This window comes from Cupressus sempervirens, chromosome 11, assembly GCF_028749045.1.
Source record: "Cupressus sempervirens isolate cs-2001-9-10 chromosome 11, ASM2874904v1, whole genome shotgun sequence".
Lineage (NCBI taxonomy): Eukaryota > Viridiplantae > Streptophyta > Pinopsida > Cupressales > Cupressaceae > Cupressus > Cupressus sempervirens.
The window spans coordinates 11,314,421-11,336,317 of NC_143128.1; the positions used below are offsets into that span (position 1 = coordinate 11,314,421).

General features: G+C 33.0%; 1 protein-coding gene across 1 annotated transcript in view; it reads left to right on the plus strand.

The window, feature by feature from the left end:
- Positions 1-2,242: 2,242 nt before the first annotated feature.
- Positions 2,243-21,897, plus strand: part of LOC149527982 (mechanosensitive ion channel protein 6-like) — a 31,852-nt gene continuing 12,197 nt past the window's right edge. Inside the window, exons 1-7 of the mRNA XM_089807965.1 lie at positions 2,243-2,671; positions 2,846-3,402; positions 4,026-4,149; positions 4,379-4,672; positions 4,814-5,016; positions 5,303-5,546; positions 5,717-5,746. Coding sequence (XP_089664091.1) covers positions 2,243-2,671; positions 2,846-3,402; positions 4,026-4,149; positions 4,379-4,672; positions 4,814-5,016; positions 5,303-5,546; positions 5,717-5,746 — 1,881 coding nt within the window. The remainder of the gene's footprint in view (positions 2,672-2,845; positions 3,403-4,025; positions 4,150-4,378; positions 4,673-4,813; positions 5,017-5,302; positions 5,547-5,716; positions 5,747-21,897) is intronic.

Sequence of the window (21,897 nt, forward strand, 5' to 3'; positions counted from 1 at the left end):
ATTGACATTTGTGGTAGTTTCACGTGTAAAAGCTCTCTAGTGTTTGAGAATAATGCCTCCTTTCACATATGATCGTTATGAGAAAATGAAAAAGGGTAGACAAATTTTGAAGCACAAGGATGAAGAAAATAGACTTAAGCGCCTTGAAGATAGTTAATGTGATATGTTATTCTTAAATGTTATGTTTGTAAAAGTCTTTTTGGACACATTAGTATTTTTTTTGTAACACTTCCCACTATATTTCGTGTTTTAAAAATGTCTCTATCATACAATGATAAATGATAAAAAAAAATTCTTCATTTTAATTTATTCTATTTTTAGAAACCCTATCTTTTTTTATGATATTTTATTTTTATAGATCTTAATTAATTGTAGTGATGTATTAAATAATAATTATATCTTAACTAATTGTACTAATTTTTTTTAAGTAATAATTGTACTAATTCATTCAGTAATATTAGTTTATGTTTATAAATTATATTTACTTTTGTGTCAATGACTCTTAATCTTTTATGACAATATTATGGATAACTTTTCTTTATTTAAACTATTAAATAAAAGATTCATTATATACTTTCAAAGAAAAAATCAATCAATATAATTTACTTAGTCTAATTATCCTCCAATATTAATTTAATTTTGTTTCATACTTTTAAAATTATTGAGCTTAACTTTATTTCTATTGACTTTATTTGGTCTATATTTAAGTATCAGTGCTAGATTGAATTTGTGTGTTCTATATTTTTTGATTATATCTTATAACGGTTTTATATTTTTTTTATTGATATTTGTTTAAAATTTTGTAGCATATCATTTCAGCTATGGATTCTTCTATTGGAGAGTCAAATATCATTTTTACGAGTCTTGCTGCTTCTATCACCTGGAATAATTTCTTTGAGACTGATTTAGATAAATGTAAACAAATAATCTAGGAATCATGCTCACATATAATCAAAGCTTTGGAGAACGCTGCATTGTCAATTGATACTGTTGATGAACTAGAAATAATGGAAATGGCAGATGTTGCCAAAGTTATGCATGACACATCTGCAAAAACAAATGCATTTCCATAAATGATGAAAGAAGTCTACCGCGATCATTGCTCTAATAAAGGTCGCAACACCATCCTTATCACTGAGGAATATGTGATGCAGCTACATCATTATGGAGAAATGTTCTTTTTTTAGTTTCTTCTCATATTTCCTATATTTCATCTGAATAGTTCTACTTCGGCTTATATTTCCTATTTCATCTATGTAAGTGTTATGAACAACATGATGAATAATTTATTTTCACTATTCAACTCATGAACACACACTTTTTTCCATCTATGTGAGTTTTATGAACAACAAAATAAATAAATAAATTCAACTCTTCAAATGATGTTTAAAGGTACACTTACGATATTTGATGTTACATTTTCTATGCATAATCATCAACACTAATAATAATATTTATAAAATTGATGCTGACATTGATATGTATACTATGTATAAAAGTTATGCTCTCATTGATATGTTAGATGCCATATTATCTATGTAGAATCATCAAAACTAATAATAAAATGTATAAAATTATAAAATTGATACTGACCCTTTAAAAAATTAACATGTTTATTAAGTCGTTCAAAATTAATTATTCAAATGCATTATGTCAAATTTTATTTTAATATTTATTAATAATTAAAATATTAAGTCTAATAATTAAATAAATTTAGTAAATGAAAATAATATTTTTAAAAATAAAAAATAATAATAAAATAAATAAATAAAATATATTTAAACAAATAACATTATTAATTGTGCTTATTAATTGTGCACCACGTCTGCTAATAGCTTATATATTTTTTTATATATATAAAAGTCAAGAGTTATCATTCTTGAAGTAGCTATTTTCATAATCTAACTAACTGCAATAGGCGCCTCTCGAAAAGGATAACTCTCAGCTTATATATATATATATAATATCAAATAGAAATTCTTATCATGCCACGTTAACGACCAAATGTCATTTTGTTCTCATTATTTCTTTCTAGTGCAATGCTTGCATTGGACTGTAATTTGGGTTTTGGGAAGGGAGGGAAGGCGAATGGTTTTTGATTCGAACGGATTGTGGACTGGAATGGAAAGTGAAAAGGTTTTTCATAGCTTATATAGCGTGTCACGGATACAATGTTTCATAGTTTATTCACTGTGTCATGGATACGATTTCTTTATTTCATGCAATGGAAAAATCTACGAGAATGGCTGAAAGGAATCTGAACAAATCTCCCTCAGCTGCAGCTGATGTCGAAGAAAAATATGGCCCCATCAAAGAAGGGGAGTTTCCTCCAAATTACAAGCGCTCCGAATTTGACAAATGGCTTTTTCTGGAATGTGCAGCTTTATTGGCTCTTATAGCAGGATTGCTTTCAAGTCTCATAGTCGGGCCTCTGAAGAAACGTTACATTTGGGGGTTAGAGTCATGGAAGTGGTTTTTGATGGCTCTGCTTGTTTTCTGCGGGAGACTCGTTTCTGACTGGATAATTCGTGGGGGGGTTTACGTAATCGAGAGAAATTTCATTTTGAGGAAGAGGGTCCTCTACTTTGTCTATGGAGTGAGGAGTAGTGCGAAGAATTGCCTCTGGTTCGGCTTAGTTTTGCTCGCATGGTATCTCATATTTGATAAAAAGGTAGTAACCGTTCCACACTCTCGTTTTTCATAATTGTTCCTCTCAATGGAAATGCATTTTCATAATTGTTATTGTTGTTGAGGATAGGGTTTTTCTTCTTATTCATCTGCAAATTCCTCTTTATATTTGTGATCTCTTTTACATTCTAATATTTTGGTAAATTTTTGGTATCAGTTGGAGCGAGCTACCGAGAACAAAAAGCTGTTGGATAACATAGGGAAATTTCTACTTTGTCTTCTGTGCGCCTCATTTCTATGGCTATTCAAGACACTATTGGTGAAGATTTTGGCTTTGAATTTTCATGTGAAAACATATTTTGACAGAATTCAGGAGTCCATATTCCATCAATATGTGCTTGAAACTATATCTCCGCCCCCAGTGATGGAAATCCATCAATCCTCCGCTCTAGCAGATAAAAATAATACGAACAATGCAGGACAAGTAGAAATTCAAATAGATGCTCCTGATAACAGGAATAATGGTAGGGTAGGGCACAAAGAGGAAGGGGGCACCAATGGGATAACTATCAAACAACTGCAGAAGCTGAATCAGAGGAATGTCTCTGCTTGGAAAATGAAGAGATGGATCCGAAATATCAGGCATTCGGGAATCGCTAACATAATTGAGAGGTCTTTGAATTACCATAAACATGATCCGAAGATCGATAGTGAACGTCAAGCAGCAATTAAGGCAAAGAGGATATTTGAAAATGTTGCTAAGCGTGGAACAGAGTATGCATCCACTGACTTGTTCTTTGAAGTAATACCTTTACCTCACATAAGCTTTGTCATATAATGAGGTACCGTATTAAGCTTTGTTTTTGTTATTCAAGAATTAGAAAGGTAATATTTAATAGTCCATAGATAATGCCAATTCTAGTCTCTGGTGGATTGTTCCAAAAAAAATTTGTAGCATGCAATACTATTGGCAGTTTATTTATGTCTTAACAGAACGCCGTTGCCATTTAAACTGGCATCCTCACACAATAAGATCCAAAAGCACTCTTGATCACCACTATGGACTGGAAATTGGTATCCCAGTTCCTAACCATACTGCAGTCTGACCATGTACCCATTCATGTGTTTGGTAACTAAACCATGAACTAATACCAAAACGGCTCTGCTAAGCATCATGTGCAGCAGTTTGTATTGTATGATCATTTTGGTGCTAATGCCATTGTTCTCAAACATCTAACTTTTACAAAAGCACCAAGGAAAAAGCATGAACCTACTAGCATAAATAGGACCAGAGAATATCAGGAAAATCCACAGCTCATGGTTCATTTACTTCTGGGAAAATGAATATGTTTCAGAATTTTTTTTTCTTAGTTAAATTGGAGTCCCATCTTTTGCAGTTATATTGAGGAAGATGACCTGCTGAAGTTAATGAGGAAAACAGAGGTGAGCAGAGTCTTTCCCCAATTTACAGGAGCCTCAGATACAGGAAGGATCACTGAATCGTCTCTTGCAAACTGGATGGTATGCTATTTCAAATCAGTTCCATACTGCTTTTAAATATCACTCCCAACATATAGCTAGATGTAGTTTTGTTTGGAACGTTGTGCTTATTGCATGTTCTTTTGACCTAATTTTGCTGTTTTATTCTGACGAAAGCAGCACAAAATAAGTTAAACTAGGCAATACGGATTATCTAGTTCTATTAGCTCTTTCTTGGGACATACTGACTAATGTATCCTTTTTGTGGCAGATGAATGTTTTTGAAGAAAGTAAATTACTTTCTCCGTCTCTTAATGACTCCAAAACTGCAGTTAAACAGCTACACAGGCTCATCAATGCAGTTGTGGTTATAATCATAGTAATGTTCTCTTTGGTACTTCTGGGCATTGCCAGCACCCATGCTATTGTTATAATATTAACTTCCCTTCTGCTTGTGGCTTTCATGTTCAGAAATACCTGCAAAATAATCTTTGAAGCCATTGTGTTTGTATTTATCATGCATCCATTTGATGTGGGTGATCGGTGTATTGTTGATGGAGTTCAGGTAAAAGTCATCCTTCTCAACTTTCACAAATGGCTGAAATGATTGAAGATTCACCTATGAACAAAAAAAGAAAAAGTAGAAAATGTTACAGATTGGTTCTTTAATACAACTGTACAACTAATTGATATTTGAATGGTACAGATGGTTGTGGAAGAAATGAACATCCTCACAACAGTGTTTCTGTTGAGTGATAACGAGAAAGTATACTACCCGAACTCAATATTATCTACGAAACCAATCATTAACTATCGTAGGAGTCCAGATATGGGAGAGAGTGTTGACTTCTTTGTGGATGCTACTACTACTGTGGAAAAAATTGTTGCACTTAAGGAGAGAATAAGAAGGTCCTTTTATATGTGATTTTTTTTAGCAATGGTATAATAGGAGGAACAGTTACACATAAATCTGCAAACACCCTTACATACGAAATACTTGATTGGGTTAATCACATAAAGTTTCTAGAAATTTATTCTTAAATCTCAGCAACAAGAGAATCATAAACAAACTCTTCTAGGTCCGTTGATCCACTTTGGCCTAAAGGCCAGTAAGGTTAGGTTAACTTATCTTATTTATGAAATAGGTATTTCCTTGATTTGTATGAATATTTAAGCACTGTGTTTGTTTATGCAGCTGTATTGAAAGCAAGTATCATCATTGGCACCAAGATTATAATTTGTTTACTAGGGAGATTGAGAACACTAATAGGATGAGAATGGGCCTTTGCCTCAGACATACAATGAATTATCAAAACATAAGTGAGAGATCAAATAGAAGATCTGGATTGCTACTGAAAATGAAGGATATGCTTGAGGAACTTCAAATTGAATATCAAATTTTGCCTGAAGAAACACCCGTTAAGTTTGCTGGGTCTACTGTAAGATGAGATCCTCATTCATTTCTAATGAGTTGAGGTAAATAAAGAATAACAATTTTTATTGAAAGTGTTTATTTTTCTTTGTTTTGTTTCAATGATTGTTTCAATACTTATCTTGGAATCTGCATTGGTAATTATAATGACAAATTCTTTTGGATTGTGTTTTGCAGGTAACAAAGCTCCATTTCTTTGTGAACAAGGTACATGTTCCCTTCAACATAATTTCAGAGACATCTATGTCTTGTGTTTTTTGTGTTGCAGCTTTACTGAAGGCAGCAATATATCCTCATTGAAGTCCTCGAGCCATAAGTCAATAGTAATGACTGCGTACACATACAATTTTGTACAAAACAAAGAAATCATGTTCATCCTTTAATAAATATAATGCCAACAGAAAAGGCATGGAGAAGTTCGTGAAAGTCATGCAAGTGCAAATCAGTTTTCTTGTCAACTTGTTATTACCACTTTGCATCCAATTTTCAGATTGGACTACAGTAGGGAGATAATTAAGTACTTGAAAAAAATAGGAGGTCCATTTGACATTATTGCAGGTCATATTGATCCAAATATGGATCAAGTATTGAACCAGTTTTTGATACATCAAAATAGAACTATAACTCATTCTTTTGTAGTTTGGGCTACAGCCTACCCATCTATACATTTAAAAGGAACATCATTCTTTTATCCACATGACAGAATCACTATACAACTTCAATGTCCTTCCATTTATGATCTCAAGCTGAAAGAACCTCTCTTTTAAAGAACTATAATTAATATATGACAGGTACCGACAACTTTTTGAAGAAAAACTGACTCGCTTTGAAGAGTTATGGAGTTATATGCTTCATATGTGGGTTTAAATGTGATAATATGCCAATTTTGTGACAACATAGAATTAGAATAGGTTTCTAGGTTTAGTATGTATGTTCCTTGAAAAATAAATATTTGGCTTTTAAGAGCCTTTTTTTTCTATTTTGTTATTGACTATTTATAATTAATATATTACTAGGCTTATAGCATATTTGTTTAAAAATAAATTACTCTCTCTAAAGTAGCATAAGCAGATTTTTTTTCTTGTAGATCTTCAAGCTTTTAATAGAAAAGTAACAAGAATCCATCCTAATTGTTGGCCCCTTTATATTATTTCCAGCCAATACTTATGTAGGTCTTCTTAATCTACTTTTATTATTCAAATCTATGATTCTCTCATTGGGATTGTGATCCCTCTATTCCCCTTACTTGTTTCAATACATTCATTCCTCATTGATAATTTATTGTATCCTTCAAAATTTAGAACATTAAATATATCATGCTAATGTTCTTTCATAGGAAAATAATGTGTTTTCTCTTTGTGAAGGGCACTGACGTTAGTTTTTGCCTTTATAGGCAACCTCTACAATTCCTACTTGTGATGCAATGTTGGTAGATGTAAAAGAATGTGATTCATATCATCATGTGGTTGTAGTATGATGTTAAGTAATGTAAAATTATTTTAGATCTTAGGTTTTGTGTTCCCATTTGGTCTACAACAAAATTTGTGTTCTTATGAGTATCAACCTATATACAAAGATAGTGTATCAATTTATATAAATGTTTTGCATTCCTACACATTCAGTGGATTTGGTGATATGACTCTTTGCTTATCACTTTGTCAATTTTAGGTGATGTTATGTTGGGCATTTGTAAGTATCCTAGAGGTTTGCATCATTTTTGGAGTATTAATTTTAATGTGCATTAACAGTTCTATTTTTGTGAGTTGAATCGAGTTTTTTAAATCTGTATGGTAAAATCCTAGGTAGCTCCTAAAATTGGCAACTACATGCAAACTTCAAATGCTTGTATATATATTTTCCTTCATTTTTTCATTTGGATAAAAACTAAAGACTATCTTAATTAATTCAAACACCTTGATCATGATAGCGACCTCATAAATGCATTGCCATGGACTAATTTTGACATGAAATATAAATCCACATAAAGGAACGAAACATAATCTACCAAAAATAAATTCAAAATGTCTCAAAACATTATCTAAAGACACTTATCAATCTTTCATACCATGTACAATTTGGCTATGGAGGTAGCTACCCAAGATATAGAGGTATGATCAAAAGTGTTATAACAAGAGATAACCAATATGAGAAGGATAAATTGTATTCTTGTCAAAAATACAACTAGATGGAACCAATAGAATTAAGTTCACATGAGACCCCTTGGTTAAATAGGCCAAGGTGAGATATAGGAAAGTATAAGATTATGTAAACATCTTAATATTATGCCTTTATACATAAAGTGATAACTTATTACCCACCTAATGTAGAAAAGTGCCAATATGATAAGTCCACCAAAGATGAAAGTGACACTTAAGGTGGAAAAGTGAAAATGTAATAATACCACTGAAAGGGGAATATTCCTATGTAGACCTAAGTAAGCTTAATTACATGTGTATTTAGGGCCTAGAAGACGTACTAGGTACAACACTTAAAACACACCAATGATATTTCTTGCTTTCTCATCTAATCCTTCATAAGATGAAGAATGCAAGGCTGATTAAAGACATTTCAAAGAATATAAGAAAACAAAAAAAAAAAAAGAGGAAACATGAATGATTGATACAAATTTAAAAAATAAGATATGTGATTTTAAAAGGAAAGAATTAATAAGTTTCAAAAATCACAACCCTAGAGTCTTTTTAAGGGAGCTACAAAATAATGAAACAAAGAGAAAATGATATCATTAATGCTCACTTGTTGGATTGTGTGAAGTTCCTCTTTTAATGGCCAAAGAGGAAAGTAGATACAACTTGTTTTATGGTAGAGACACATTATACATGTATGGAGGCAGTTGAACCTAGAGTTCAATGGATAACTCTTATGGGTTATGAAGTAGATCCATTTGTTGCAACATAACATGTGGATGCCATACTTGGTTTTGAGAAGGATCTCAATGTAGAAAGATGGGGAACTTATCAAGAGAAATCTCAAAAGGTATGGGAGGAGCAGAGAAGAAGTTCAAGGAAAAGGAAGGTGTAGAAAATAGTTGATAACATTGTAGAGAATGAAGGAATTTCTAAAGAGCAGATGGAAGAACGTAGAAAAAAAAGTTAATCTATGCAATCAAAAGCAAAGGTTTCTACCACTATGATGGTACAAGGTGAATCTATTATTGAGCTTGAACCTTTAGACATAACAGACTCACTTACTCTAGTGGTCTCATCTACAAATATTTCTCCTACATTGTAGAGAGTAACAAGAAGATTATGAAAGAGAACACCACCTACAAAGGTTGTGAAGGGTGAGGTCTCAAAGGTAGATTTAATTGCTGAAAGAACTGTGAGGCCTACAAGAACACCTAGACCTAAGGCTATGTTGGCAATTTGGCTAAGGATAGTTTACAAGGCTGTCATTAATGGAAATATAACACAAATTTTGAGGTAATTAAATCAAAAGACAAGGTTAGCTATAGGATACTTAGAAAGTTGTCTAAGTATAATAGTGGTAAAAAATAAACAGTCATACAATTTTGTTTAGTGAACTTCACATAAGGCATATGAAATTAGACGATCTTAGAAGAAGGTAGTATGGACATCATAGATGATGTGTGTAAGGCTACTAAAGTTTAAGATAAGTTTTGAATAAGTTTGTTAATCTCAAATTGGCTTTGACAAGGCATTAACAAAATACTTAGTCATTATTCAACAAAATTACACTACAAGCGAAGTGATTAGAGCAAGCCAAGAAATCAATGCGAATGGAGTGATCAAGGCATGTCAAGCATCAGTTGCCAAACAATACACGTTGAGTAATATACATAGTCAATGCCGAGAAGATAGTTAGTGCCAAGTCACTCATAAGATGAGTAAATAGAGTATGCTAACTCATTCATAAGATGAATTACAACATTGAAGATACAGTGAATGCCAAGCATTAGTGACTTCAATTGCCGAGTGAATAGATTTGGACATAATTTTTTGTAATGGCACAAACTTCTATGTAAACCATTTTTGGGTTGACTTAATAATTGTTTTACGAATCCCTATCTAGTGCATGCAACCAATAAAATTGAGGGATGTTCTAAGTGAAAAAATGGATCAACCAAAGCCATTTATTCTAACCTAACCATAGCCAAAGTTTTTGTTTACTTAAGGAGACAAACCCTAAATAGTTTGTATTGCATGAAGGAAGAGAAGGAGACACAAGAGAGATGAATGCTAAGTACAAAGAGCATTCATGATGGCTATGGAGGTTGTGACAATGTTATGAATTGCAAAATCAATTAGAGAGAATAGAGAAAAGTAGAGAGAGGACAAAGGAAACATATCTGATTAGAAGGATCAAGTACACACTAGGAAAGAGAAGATTTGACATCTAGCAATAGAGTGTTAACCGAAGGATCACGGTGCTAAATTATTCCAACAAGCAATGCGGAGAAAATATCCTAATAGAGTAGTCTTAACAAGCTTGTGTAAAACTCTTAACCGAGTACTTGTTTTATTGCAAGTTTAAGTCCTCTAACAAGGAACACTTTTAGCATGGTGTTTAAATCCTTTAATAGGGTGAGACCTAATAGTCTTTGTAAGCCTTTAATAGGGTAGGCATATCATAGGGTAGATCATAGTTATTATAGTCAAACTTCTTGTAGCTTTAATTGGCTACACTTTATCGTTGCAACCATGAAGATTTGTGTGTGTCATCCCCACCCTAGTTTTACCTTCTTATCAGAGGGTTTAACAAATTTATTGTGTTATGTGTTATTTGTTTCATGCTATGGATGAGCGTGTGTAGTTAGCTATTTCAGTTTACATGCTAAATTATAAGATGTATGTATGGTGAATGTTTTATGGTTAAATTTTTGAAGTACTAATTCACCACCCCCTCGGTAGAGTTTACTTTCCCATTATTATTTCTAAAAATTGGTATTAGAGCCTTGTTCTTTGGAAAGGAATGCTTTATAACTATGAGGAAAGATCTTGAAGATGGAAGTCTACAATTTGGGAAAGACTATTGAGAACTAGAAGATTGAAATCCATCTTGCCCTACACCAACTCATGGAAGAAAGAGATGAACTACAATGTTCATTGAGGAGAAGGAAAGAAATATCTATTGAGAAAAATGACTCTCATTATTAAGATGGAGACACTATTGAATTGTTTGCAAATGGAAAATCAAGTGAGTTTGATGTAGCCATTGCAGATCTGATGGAAAAGAATGGTACCCTAACTAAAGAGGTCAAAAATCTTAAGATAGAACAAGAAGTCCAATTAGTATTTCTATGTGAGGTGATCGAGAAGAAGAAGAAATTTGAGGAGGACAAAGTCATTATTGAAAATGACAAAAGAACATTGACCAACAAACTGTAAGAGAAGACATCAAATGTGTAAAAGATTCCTAACATGCAATTGGATAGAATGAATCAATTGATGATTTCCAATCATGAATTGAATGGAAAATATATTGAGATCACAACCCTGAAGTTACAGAATAAACAACTGAGGAATGATTTGAGAAAAGAAAAGGATTTTGCTAAATGTTTCAACAAACCTAGTGAAGCCATCAAATACTTTGAGAAATTGATGAGATTTCCTAGATCTAATAATGATACTATTGGATTGGGATACACCAAAATCAAGGAAGGAGAATCATCTAAAAGTGGTGAACAATGAAACAACAAAGGTAAGAACTAAAAATCCACTTGTCATAATTGTGGAAAGTTAGGTCATACAAAAAATGTTTGTAGGAGCAATAATGCAAATTAGAACCCTAAGTAGAAATTCAAGGGTTATTGTCATAAGTGTAACAAGCAAGTATATCAGGCACATGAATGAAGAACCACGATCTTAAGCATAGAAAGATTTGAAGGATATTGTCACAATTGTTAGAAGTATGGACATGAAACATATGAATGTAGATATAATACCAAGTGGACATCTAACAAGCAGACAAAAGTACAACAAAATGGAAAATCCTACAATTGGGATTACAATACAAGGTACACTTGTCACTAATGTTAATAATATGGACATGTTCCCAAGAATTGCATTAGAACACATTTCAAAGGCAACTACAATAGATGGTTGAGTGAGACTACATGCTTTAGCTTTTTGAAGACTGGTCATATCAACATAAATTTTCCAACTAGATCACCAACACCAAGTAATGGAAACAATAAAGGCAATGAAAAGGTCAATGTTGAGAAGGTCAAAGTGTAGATGAACAAGACATGGAAGAAGAAGGAATATTCCAGCACATTAAGTTTAGATGAGGTCACTTCATCCAATGGTTTAGGTGATCACATTACCTCCAACTAGGGAATCAAAAGCATGTGTGGACTGATATTTCAATAATATATTTTACAGCAGTTCTAAGAATCTAAGTTTTGAAAAGATTATATATGCATGAAATAAGATGCAATGTATTGGTTTGAACTTGGAATAAATATATAGCTTTGTTAGTTTTCATGTTGTTGCTGAGCATGAAAGGTTTCATAGTTACTACTAAGAGTGAATGTAATTTCGGTCATTTTCGTGTAATGAAGGTATGCTAGTATTGGCTGAGTTTGCTATGTAAATTGAGAAAAGTGGAAATAATGCATATGTTGAGTGAGTTGGAAACCCTATGTTGACCGAGATTATAGCTATGTAAGCATTAAGAATTTATTGCAGAATTGGAAGGGTTATATAATTGTTTCTTGACTCATTTGCATTCACCAACAATCAAAGAGAGCACGAAGAAAAATTGCAACAGGAGATTCTTGCATTTGTGAACTGAATTCAACAGAAACTCGACATATTCATAACATTGGAAAGGTATTTTACTAGTGTTGAGTTTCATTGTTTGAATTTTTGTAAACCCTAAGTATCAAATATGGAAGCTACCTCTTCTACAAGTGTTAGGAAGGAAGGAAGGAAAGTAAGTGTTTAATGTGAAATCAATTAGTAATGATGTAAGACAACCACCTTTCTGAGCAATACCTGAAATTGCCTATAAAGGAGACTTGTCTAGTGCACTATCGATGATACCAAAGGTTCTTATGATTTAGGATGTTAGGTGAGTATAGGAGTCATGGAGATAAGGGATTTGTATAGTCAACTTTGTGTAGATGGAATCTTAAGGGAAGAGAATAAAAATGTAGAAAAGAAAGGGTTGACCTGTGCCCTAGATTTCCCTAAAATATTCAAAACTAAATGGATAAAGATTGTGCTTAGTAGAATATTTGATGACTTTGTATGGTTGGAAAATGGACCAATTAAGATCACTAAAAGCATCATCAACTAAGTGACATGGTATCCTACCTTATACAGACCCAAGAGCATGTGAAATGATTCAAAGTAGATAATTGAGAAGAACATAGGTGTAGTATTGAGCAAGAGGTGTCTATAGTTTCTATCTTAGACCTACTAATTGACATTGTCAAGTTGCAACTTCAACAATTATCGAAAAACTTGGAGGCAATAAGGAAAAAAAAGAGTGCATCTTGCAAATTTGATTCTTTACTACTTTGTATATTCTTTTATGTGCAAAACACATTTCCTACATTTGGAAAAGTTGCTTAGAAGAACAATAGGTCTATTACAATACATATTGTAGAATTCATAGAGTAACTTGGAGATAACTTTGAGTCAGTGATGACTAGTTATTTTGAGGATTTTAAGAAATCCATGAAAAAGAGACTAAGGATTCCTATGTCACTAGTGGAGAAACATTACAATGATGTTTTCTTCTTAGTGGATGCAGATTATACATATGTGCAGGAAACTATTCCTAGGGTCAAATGTCTTAATACCTTGCCATATGTGATCAATGTTGATGAGGCATCTACAACTATCACAACTCTACTAGCCAAGGAAATAGATAAAAGTGCCACCTCTTTTGGAAACTCTAAGGAAGCCAAGTCCAGAATTACTATTGCCTTGAAGACAAATTCTATGGTAAGGAAGAAGAATAAACGTGTGAAGAAGCTTAAAGAGAGATTTGGCAAAGGGGGAGAAGAAGATGAAGATGAAGAAGAGGATGAACAAGTCCATGTCCCTTTGGAACTCACTCAAGGACAAGGAGAAGATGATGAAGTAAATGAAGAAGGTGTCAAGGGAGAAGAAGTTGATGAAACACCCAAGCCTACTGAGAAGAAGAAGAGAAAAGATAAGGAGCCTGAATTGGAGAAACCTAAGAAGAAGCTTGTGAAAATTACACAATAGAAGCCAACAATACCTGCTACTAGGTCTAGCACAAGGGTAGCCATCAAGCAAGTTAAGGTTGTTGAGAAACCTAAAGGAAAGAGGACTATTGCCTTAGTAGAGCTAAGCTATCTAGCCAAGAAGACATATGTGAGGAGAAAATACACTCTAGTGGCTAAGTTAGACGAGGAGAAGATAGAATCTAATGACATGAGTCAATTCAAGGTGGTAAGCCACAATCCCTCCTTTGACTTAGATAATTTGTGTGATAATATTAAACTAGTTTTGCACATATAGATTTTGATAAGTTAGGAAAGGTTGAAAAAAATACTGTTGAAGAAGCCATATATGTGACGATGGCTACATTGAAATCAACTCCTATTGAGATTGCCAACTCCCTACCTAAGAGTCTATATGACTGAGTTGAGCAGAAATGACAATATAGTTTACAAATTGAGAGACAGATCAGGGAATCCACTCTAGCTCAAGTAATGTCAGAATTGGATAACAGGAAGATTACCAAGGCTATGGAAAAACACAAGTCAAAATTTTCCCTGATATATAAAGCTTTCCTTTATTGAACAAGAATATTGAGGATGTGGTGACCAAGAGTACACAAATCTAGAAAACAATCTATGGGTCATCCACTCCTACAATAAAAGACTAAGGTGAGCAAGAAATGAAAGATCCTAAGAAAGATGAAAAAGTGACAATAGAAACAACACAAGAGGAATCAGTAAAGGATGGTAGTATGGGAGGCACTAAGGAAGCAACAACAATAGAAGCAGCCACTATAGACACCAAAAAATTGGCAAAGACCTAAATCAGATAAAATTTTGATCAATTAATGAAAATTAAAGAGAAAATCAAAAGAAACACAACAAAATTTCAAATCAAAAATCACATCAAGTTAGTAACTATCTATCAAATTGACAAGACCTAAACCAAATTTATAAGAGGAGAAAAATAACTCAAATTCATGAAATGAAATTCAAAAAAGGAGGAGGAAAAGATAAAGTGTTGAGAATAAATAAGACATTTATTAAAACAAAAAAATCATTTATCCTCACAAAATTGAAAATCTCTCTTTTTCATTTTAAAAGAACTAGAAATGTCCTCAATTATCCTCAAAACCAAGTCTATTGGATTCTTCATCGTGGTCTCTTATGAGATATTTTTAGTTTCACATTTTTCCACCAGTCAAAGTTAAAAATCTTGATTCTTACCCCAACCCCTTCCGAAATTCTATAAATATGAGAGAAATCCAAGAGCCAAAGGACCCAAGTTTTAGGCATCTGCACTATAGGCACATTTTGATTCATCCTTTTAGCAATATCATTCTAGCAAATTCATATCATTTTAGCATTGTTTTTATGTCATTTAACATTATTTTTTAAATGTTGGATCATTGTATGACCATTGTCATAGCATTTTAAGAGTTGTTATTTTCATATAATTTGCATTATAGTCATAGATCTTGTGTGGATTCTTGTAGATCTTCATTTTAAACTTACTCCCATTCAAAAATTGTCACTAAGATGCTGGTTGTTACTGAACAGATTGTCCTTTGAAGAAATGCATGCAAATTTAACCCTATATGCCCAAGTGAAAGGACAAACTATCACTAATAGTTGGATAGGTTATCGTGGGAATGACAACCTTCCTCAGAATGTTATTGGGTATAGCTCCCTGTATAAGATATTCAATGAATTAATTATGGTTGCTTTATTTAGAAAGCACAAAAGGATTACAAACATCTACCTATAAATACAAAGTAGACGTGGAAAGCTAGATGACTACAAGAAAATGAGTAACAAATGACACAAAGACCATTTGCATGCATCGTTAAAAGGAGAATGAAGCCTTAGAAAGCAAGAATCAAAGCTTTAAAGACACTTTGAAATAAAATATATTCATAAAGCCATGACATAAATGCATTTAGAGAAAACTGAAAGTCATACAAAGATAACACTCAGTGGAAAGAAAATTGCCCAGCCTCAAAGTTCTGGTATGCAATTATCTTCTGAGTCTCCCTCCTCTAAAAATGCTGAAACAAAAAAGTTCTCATTACATCATACATCTAAATCACTAGCTGAAAAGGAAACCTAAATTCCCTCTCTGTGCACACATTCAAAATCAAAATATCCCCTATTTTCCAGCTCACAGTTTGAAAAATTAAACAAAACTTTGCTCTTTCTCTCCTAGCAAATGAAACTTTCGATCCAACTCTTTTGTTCTGTAGTCCAAAGTCTACAGACCAAGCAAAAAGTGGAACCCCTTGCATTGTTGCTACTGGCCTTTTTATCTTTCCACTTCCCATGGCTTTTTCAGTTTCCCTAACTGAATCTTGAAACTGTTTCTCTTCACCTTCCTTGATAGATTTTCTTTGAATTTTATGACATTAAGCTTTAAATATTTTTCATTAAATCAAATGTCATCTTAGCATATTTGGACAAGTGACAAATGAATAAATCAGTCCAAAATAATAATAAAAATTTGTTGCTGGGCAGATTTGTTTTGACAGTCAAATGGGTCTCGGTGTTGGGGCCATAACTAATTATTCCACTATTGGATTTCCTTCATTTTTGGATATGTTGGACAGATCCTAATTTCGAACAACTTGACTAGAGTGATTGAGAAAATTATGTTTGAGTCAAAAGTTATTGAAGATTGAGTGGAGGTATATAAAACTATCAAACCATCACTCGTTGAACCACTTTGAACCCTGTCATGTTTTGAACTTGAACTTTCAACTGTTGAACCTTTGAAACTACTGAACTAAAAAAAATTGATCATGAATTGTGAACTCTTTTGAATTGAGAATTCTATACTTTGAACCATGAGTCTGAATTCAAGAACCTAAAATTGCATTTCGGAATCTAATTTGGTTTTCTAGCTGAACTTCAAATTATTGAACCATTACCCTTAAACTGATTTATATCTTCAAACTATTAAGCTTCAAAGTCTAGCTTGAACATTGTGGATGATGACTGGCTTGATAAACCTCAAAGCATGAATACAAAACTATGACTTCGAAACTTCATACATTTCAACAAGGAGCTATTTTCATGGTGTTGAACTACTAAACCATTGAACCACTTTGAACTACTTCAAACCTCAGTTCGAAGTGGTTCAAAAAATTTGCACCTCGCATCTTTTGAAATTGTTGGGCTAACTGAAATTGAATCACGAACATGTACTAAATTTTGAACCTTTTTGAACTAACTGATATGCATTTTCAAAATCATTTGAATTTTTGAACCACTTTGAACTACTTTGAACTTTAGTTCAAAGAGGTTCAAAAAATTTGAACCTGAAATTTTAAAACTGTGATCATATTGGGTGCTAACATGGGCTCTAACTGCGGGACTGATTTTGATACAAAATCAGAGAACTCCAGCAATCTCTTTGAAAACAACAATGCCTTCACATTGGATAGATAGAGTCAGCAAGAAAAGAAGACTAGGAGTTGCTTGAAGAGAGGGCAGAGGGGAGCAGGGAAAAACCAACAACACACACCTAAACAACCAGCAAGCACAAGGCTTGCACATTATTTAGACTACACTACACACAAAAAAAACTTATTTACAATATTTATAAAGGTAGGAAAAGAACCTACCATAGGAACCAGAAACAAGAAAAAGTCATGCAAATCCATTTACTGGTTGGGAGAAGTAGCATCCTTTTCGGAGCAGTAAGTCATGTCTCAATTGAGCAACACCAAACCAGTACGTACAAGCAACATCTTGAATGCCAAACTACATGCTAAAAGCACATATAAATATGCTAGCCAAACATTCCTTCCCAAACAGCCACAATTCATCATACCATTCCTTTTCACTTGAAAATTTATCTTCCACACTCATCAGATAGGATTTCATTTCAAATTGAAAATGAAAGACTGTTGAAGTTTCTTCAAGAAAAGATGCATGATATCCAGAAATTTCATCATTAATACTCGCCTTTTGCATGTGGCTCCTAATATCATGATCAATTTCTAGGCAGAAATATGCCTCCTCTAATGTGAGATCAAGTCCCGAATGTACAACATCTCCACTTCTTCCAAGAAGGGTCACTCTACCTTCAATAAGGAGTGAGGGATTCAAATTGAGGGATATTATACTTCCACTATACTCTTGGTCTCCAAATATATAGGTTTCCCTATTGATTCATTGAAATTTGGTAAAATTGTCCTAATTAGGTCTCTAAACTTGAGTTTTAGGCTATAACTCCAAATTTCCCTTAACAAGGTAGAAAAATAATCACCATTATGAATACCCTTTTGGGATTACTTCAAGATTTTAGAGGTTTCCAATTCTCAACTTGTTCATACACCCCAATTCTATATGTATGTCTACAATTAAGGATTTTAAGGGTTTCATATCAACATCTCCTAGGGTCTTCTAAAATCCTTAACAAATATTGTCTTGGAAACTTCTCCTTCCATACATGGATTTCTCATACATCCCTAATCCTTATCCAACTCTCAGATTGAACTATCTAGCACATTCAATCTATCAAAACCAACTTGCAAGAACTATGATCACCCAACCATACATTGAAATCTTGCCTAGGGCATCACTTGAAAAATAACAACTATTTTGTCTAGACTTCTCCCTTTTTATGTACACTATACAAGGAATCTACTTCTATATCCCTCAATATTCCATAGTGAGTGTTCATGTAGTAGACAAAACTATAGAACATGATGATGAACTTATTGTACATGTTGCTAATGAAGTTGTCAAAATTGTAGAACTGGATGCTTCACATATTGCTAATGTAGTTGACTTGGGGGCTGATGAAGAGGGCTATAGCTAGCCATTTTTCACAAAATTGCTAAAATATGAACAACAAGTAGTCTATTTACAAATTATTTTCAAACTACAAAAAAAACTCCTATAAAATTTTAATATGAATCAAAATATGTTGTAAAAACATGAACTATAAGGATCTAACACAAATAGTTTTCTTTCAATCCATTAAAACATTTGCGCAATTCAAAAGTACACAATTGTCAATTCTAGAACAATATTTGTTTGGTTTTAGTTTCAAAATTCTTTTACTAAAACATCCAATCCTTGGAATGGGTTTCCTTCACAACTTTATATGTTTTCTTGAAGGTTTCAGACATTTACCATAACTAACAACTCCATCCTTGCACTATGCAACTTTCTTCTCAAATCTTGTCATGTAACTTTTCAAAATTGTTGACAACTTTTTGCAACTCCTAGCAACTTTTTTTATCTAACACTTGGAAACTTAAAAATAGGCCTATTATGTTCTCTTTATGATGTCTAAGCCTGATTTGGACAATTTGGCTCAATTGATAACTTTTGCAACAATTGACATCTTTCTCAACTTTGCATCAAATGACAAGAAATGACCCCCAAACTATGAAAAAAGATGTAACACTATCTTAGAAGACAAATTAAACTCAAATCCAAACTTTTTCTAGACTTCTAGGGTATAAGACCCATAACCCAAATCTTGCTTCCTAAAAATCTAAATACAAAGCAAGAAAAAATATCTAGAATGGATTGAGCCTAGTCAAATCCATCTAGGAGAAAACCCACATGACCTTCTAATGTCAAAACATACCCAACTAACTTCGATTAGGTTAGGACAAGCCAAAAACCAAAATGAGGAACTAGGACTAGGAGTTAGCCTAGGTGCTCCTGCACCAAAGAGATAATCAATAAAGAACAAATACTTAGGCTTAACTCAGATTCAAAGAAGAAGATTAAGGAACTTATAGTTAAATCCAAGCTATACTAGTGTCAACCAAGTAAATAGTAGAAGCCAAGAAAACTTAGTGCCAACTAAGTGCTAGTAAAAGATAGAGTAACAAAGAAGTTGGACCAAGTGCCTATAAATGAACCAATAAAATATAGTGTAAGCCAAGTGATAGAAGATAGTATTCACCGAGTTATCTAGTGATGACCGATGTTGAGGAGCACAATGTTGGCCAAGTGAAAACATTTTATAGTTTGTGAAGAAAAATAAATCCCTAACCAACATAGTTGAATTCTTGGAATATGGAAAGTGTGTTGAAGATAAGGATTGATGAGACGGAAAATTTAATACAAAGGATATCGTGTTTGAGTGTTTCTATGCATGAATTCAAAAATAAATTTGGATAAGTTTCTAGAAGAGGAAGGAGGAAACAAAAAGATGGAAGGATTCAATGAATTTGATTTGACCTTACAATCAATAGTGGTGTTTAAGTGGCAAAAGATCAAAAGCTACATATTTAAAGATGCATAAGGGAAACCTAAAGAGATTGAGGCACATGTTGATGCTATTGATTGGCAAACTAGAGCAAGAGGCTGAGAAGAGTTTTGAAGAGGGGAAGTGTGATTGCTTGAAGATTTCCAAGCAAATTAGAGACAAAGATTATAATGGAGGCTAGTCAATGGATTAACATATGAGCTACATTGTGATTTGTATTTGAAATGTGAGTTGTATTCATTTAGATAAAACTACTTTTATTTTCTAACCATTGTATTAGTTTGAAATCTTTTAATCAAGGTTGACCTAACAGTCATTTGTAAATCCTTTAATCAAGGTGACATTCAAATGGGATGTTCTTAAGTCCTCTAATAAGGCCACTCCTAATAGGGTGATTAAATCCTTTAATAGGGTCACACCTAACAATCTGTATTGTAACCTTTAGCAAGCTTGGATCCTAATAGAGCTCACTTCAAAAGAGTAAAAATATTGGTGACATGTTGCTAGTGGTTTTTCCCGAATTGGATTTCCATGTTAAATCTTGGTGTCACACTTTTGTGGATGTTATTTGAGATGTTTTATTGTTCATGTTTTAAATTTTGCAAGTTTGTTATTTTTGGGAGAGTAAACTGCAAATTTTGTATTATTGATAAGTTGTTATAGAGACTGAGCTACTTAATTTTTAGATCTAAGTTGGTTATCAATAAGTTGTTATAGAGATCAAGGTACTTAATGTTTAGATCTAAAAGTTTAATTGGTACACTTGGACCTGAGGATAATTGATTCAATCCCCCCCCCCCCCCCCCCCCCTCGCTTAGTTATTGTAAACTATTATGACAAATTCTAAATTTTTTGCATAGTGATTTATCTTGTGCATGCATACTTTTTGTGGCTGCATGATTTTATGATTTGTGAAACATGATTTGGTTTTTCATTAGTTCCTTTGATGATTGCATTAATGGATTTAAAGACATATTGGTATTGATTTTATTGGTTTCCTTCCTGATCCCTTTGAAAATGTAATTTGTATATGCATTATTACTATGACTTATGTCTATTTAGGGATTTAATTTTCAAAAATTTTATTTAATTTCTTGTTACCCTATCTTAGAATTTTATTTTTGAACACATGGTTAGAATAGGAATTCATATAGTTTCATTGTTAGGAAACTTGCATTCATCATAAAATCTGAAAATACAAAAAATATATTGATCTATGGTCATGTTTTTTTCCAGCTCTAAAAACTTTAAAAATACCACTAAAGGCCTCTAGGATACCCACCACTAATTGCCTATAGAATGGAAGGGAAACCATAAGGACTTCTATATGTGGTGAAGTCCGATCTCTTTTCCTTCCACCTATTGGGCTCTAGTCTAGAAGAGCATCTGACTATGACCATCAGATGGCTAGTTGAGCATGCTTCTACTACATTTTATTTCTTTCTCTAGGGTGCTTCCAACTCTCTTTGGGAGTAAGGTGTAGTTAACCATCCCTCACTCCTAGTAGGACCCTCATCTAAATATAAATATTTATCTTCATTTGAGCTACTCAGCAGGTTGAAAAACAACTATCTGGGACATTGGAGTTAATATTCCATCAAATTTTTAAGAGAGATATTTTCAAAAATTTCGGTCATTGACATCATGCAAAATGACTACTCAAAAATAATATTATTGTGAGAGGAGAGATTACGAAAACAAAGAAACATATTGAGAAGTTGTGCACAAGCATAGAGAAAATCGAGAACACGTTATAGTGCAAAGATCTATTGGAGATAAGACAATAATTGAACATGTTGAAGGAATATCATAGAAAGGATCTAAAATCACAGAAAAAAAGAACTTTTGAATCAACAATATAGTCAACATGTAGATCATAAAAATCAAGTACCAAATCAATTTGAACAACCTAGATATCAAAGGATGCAATTTAATGAAAGATACTTT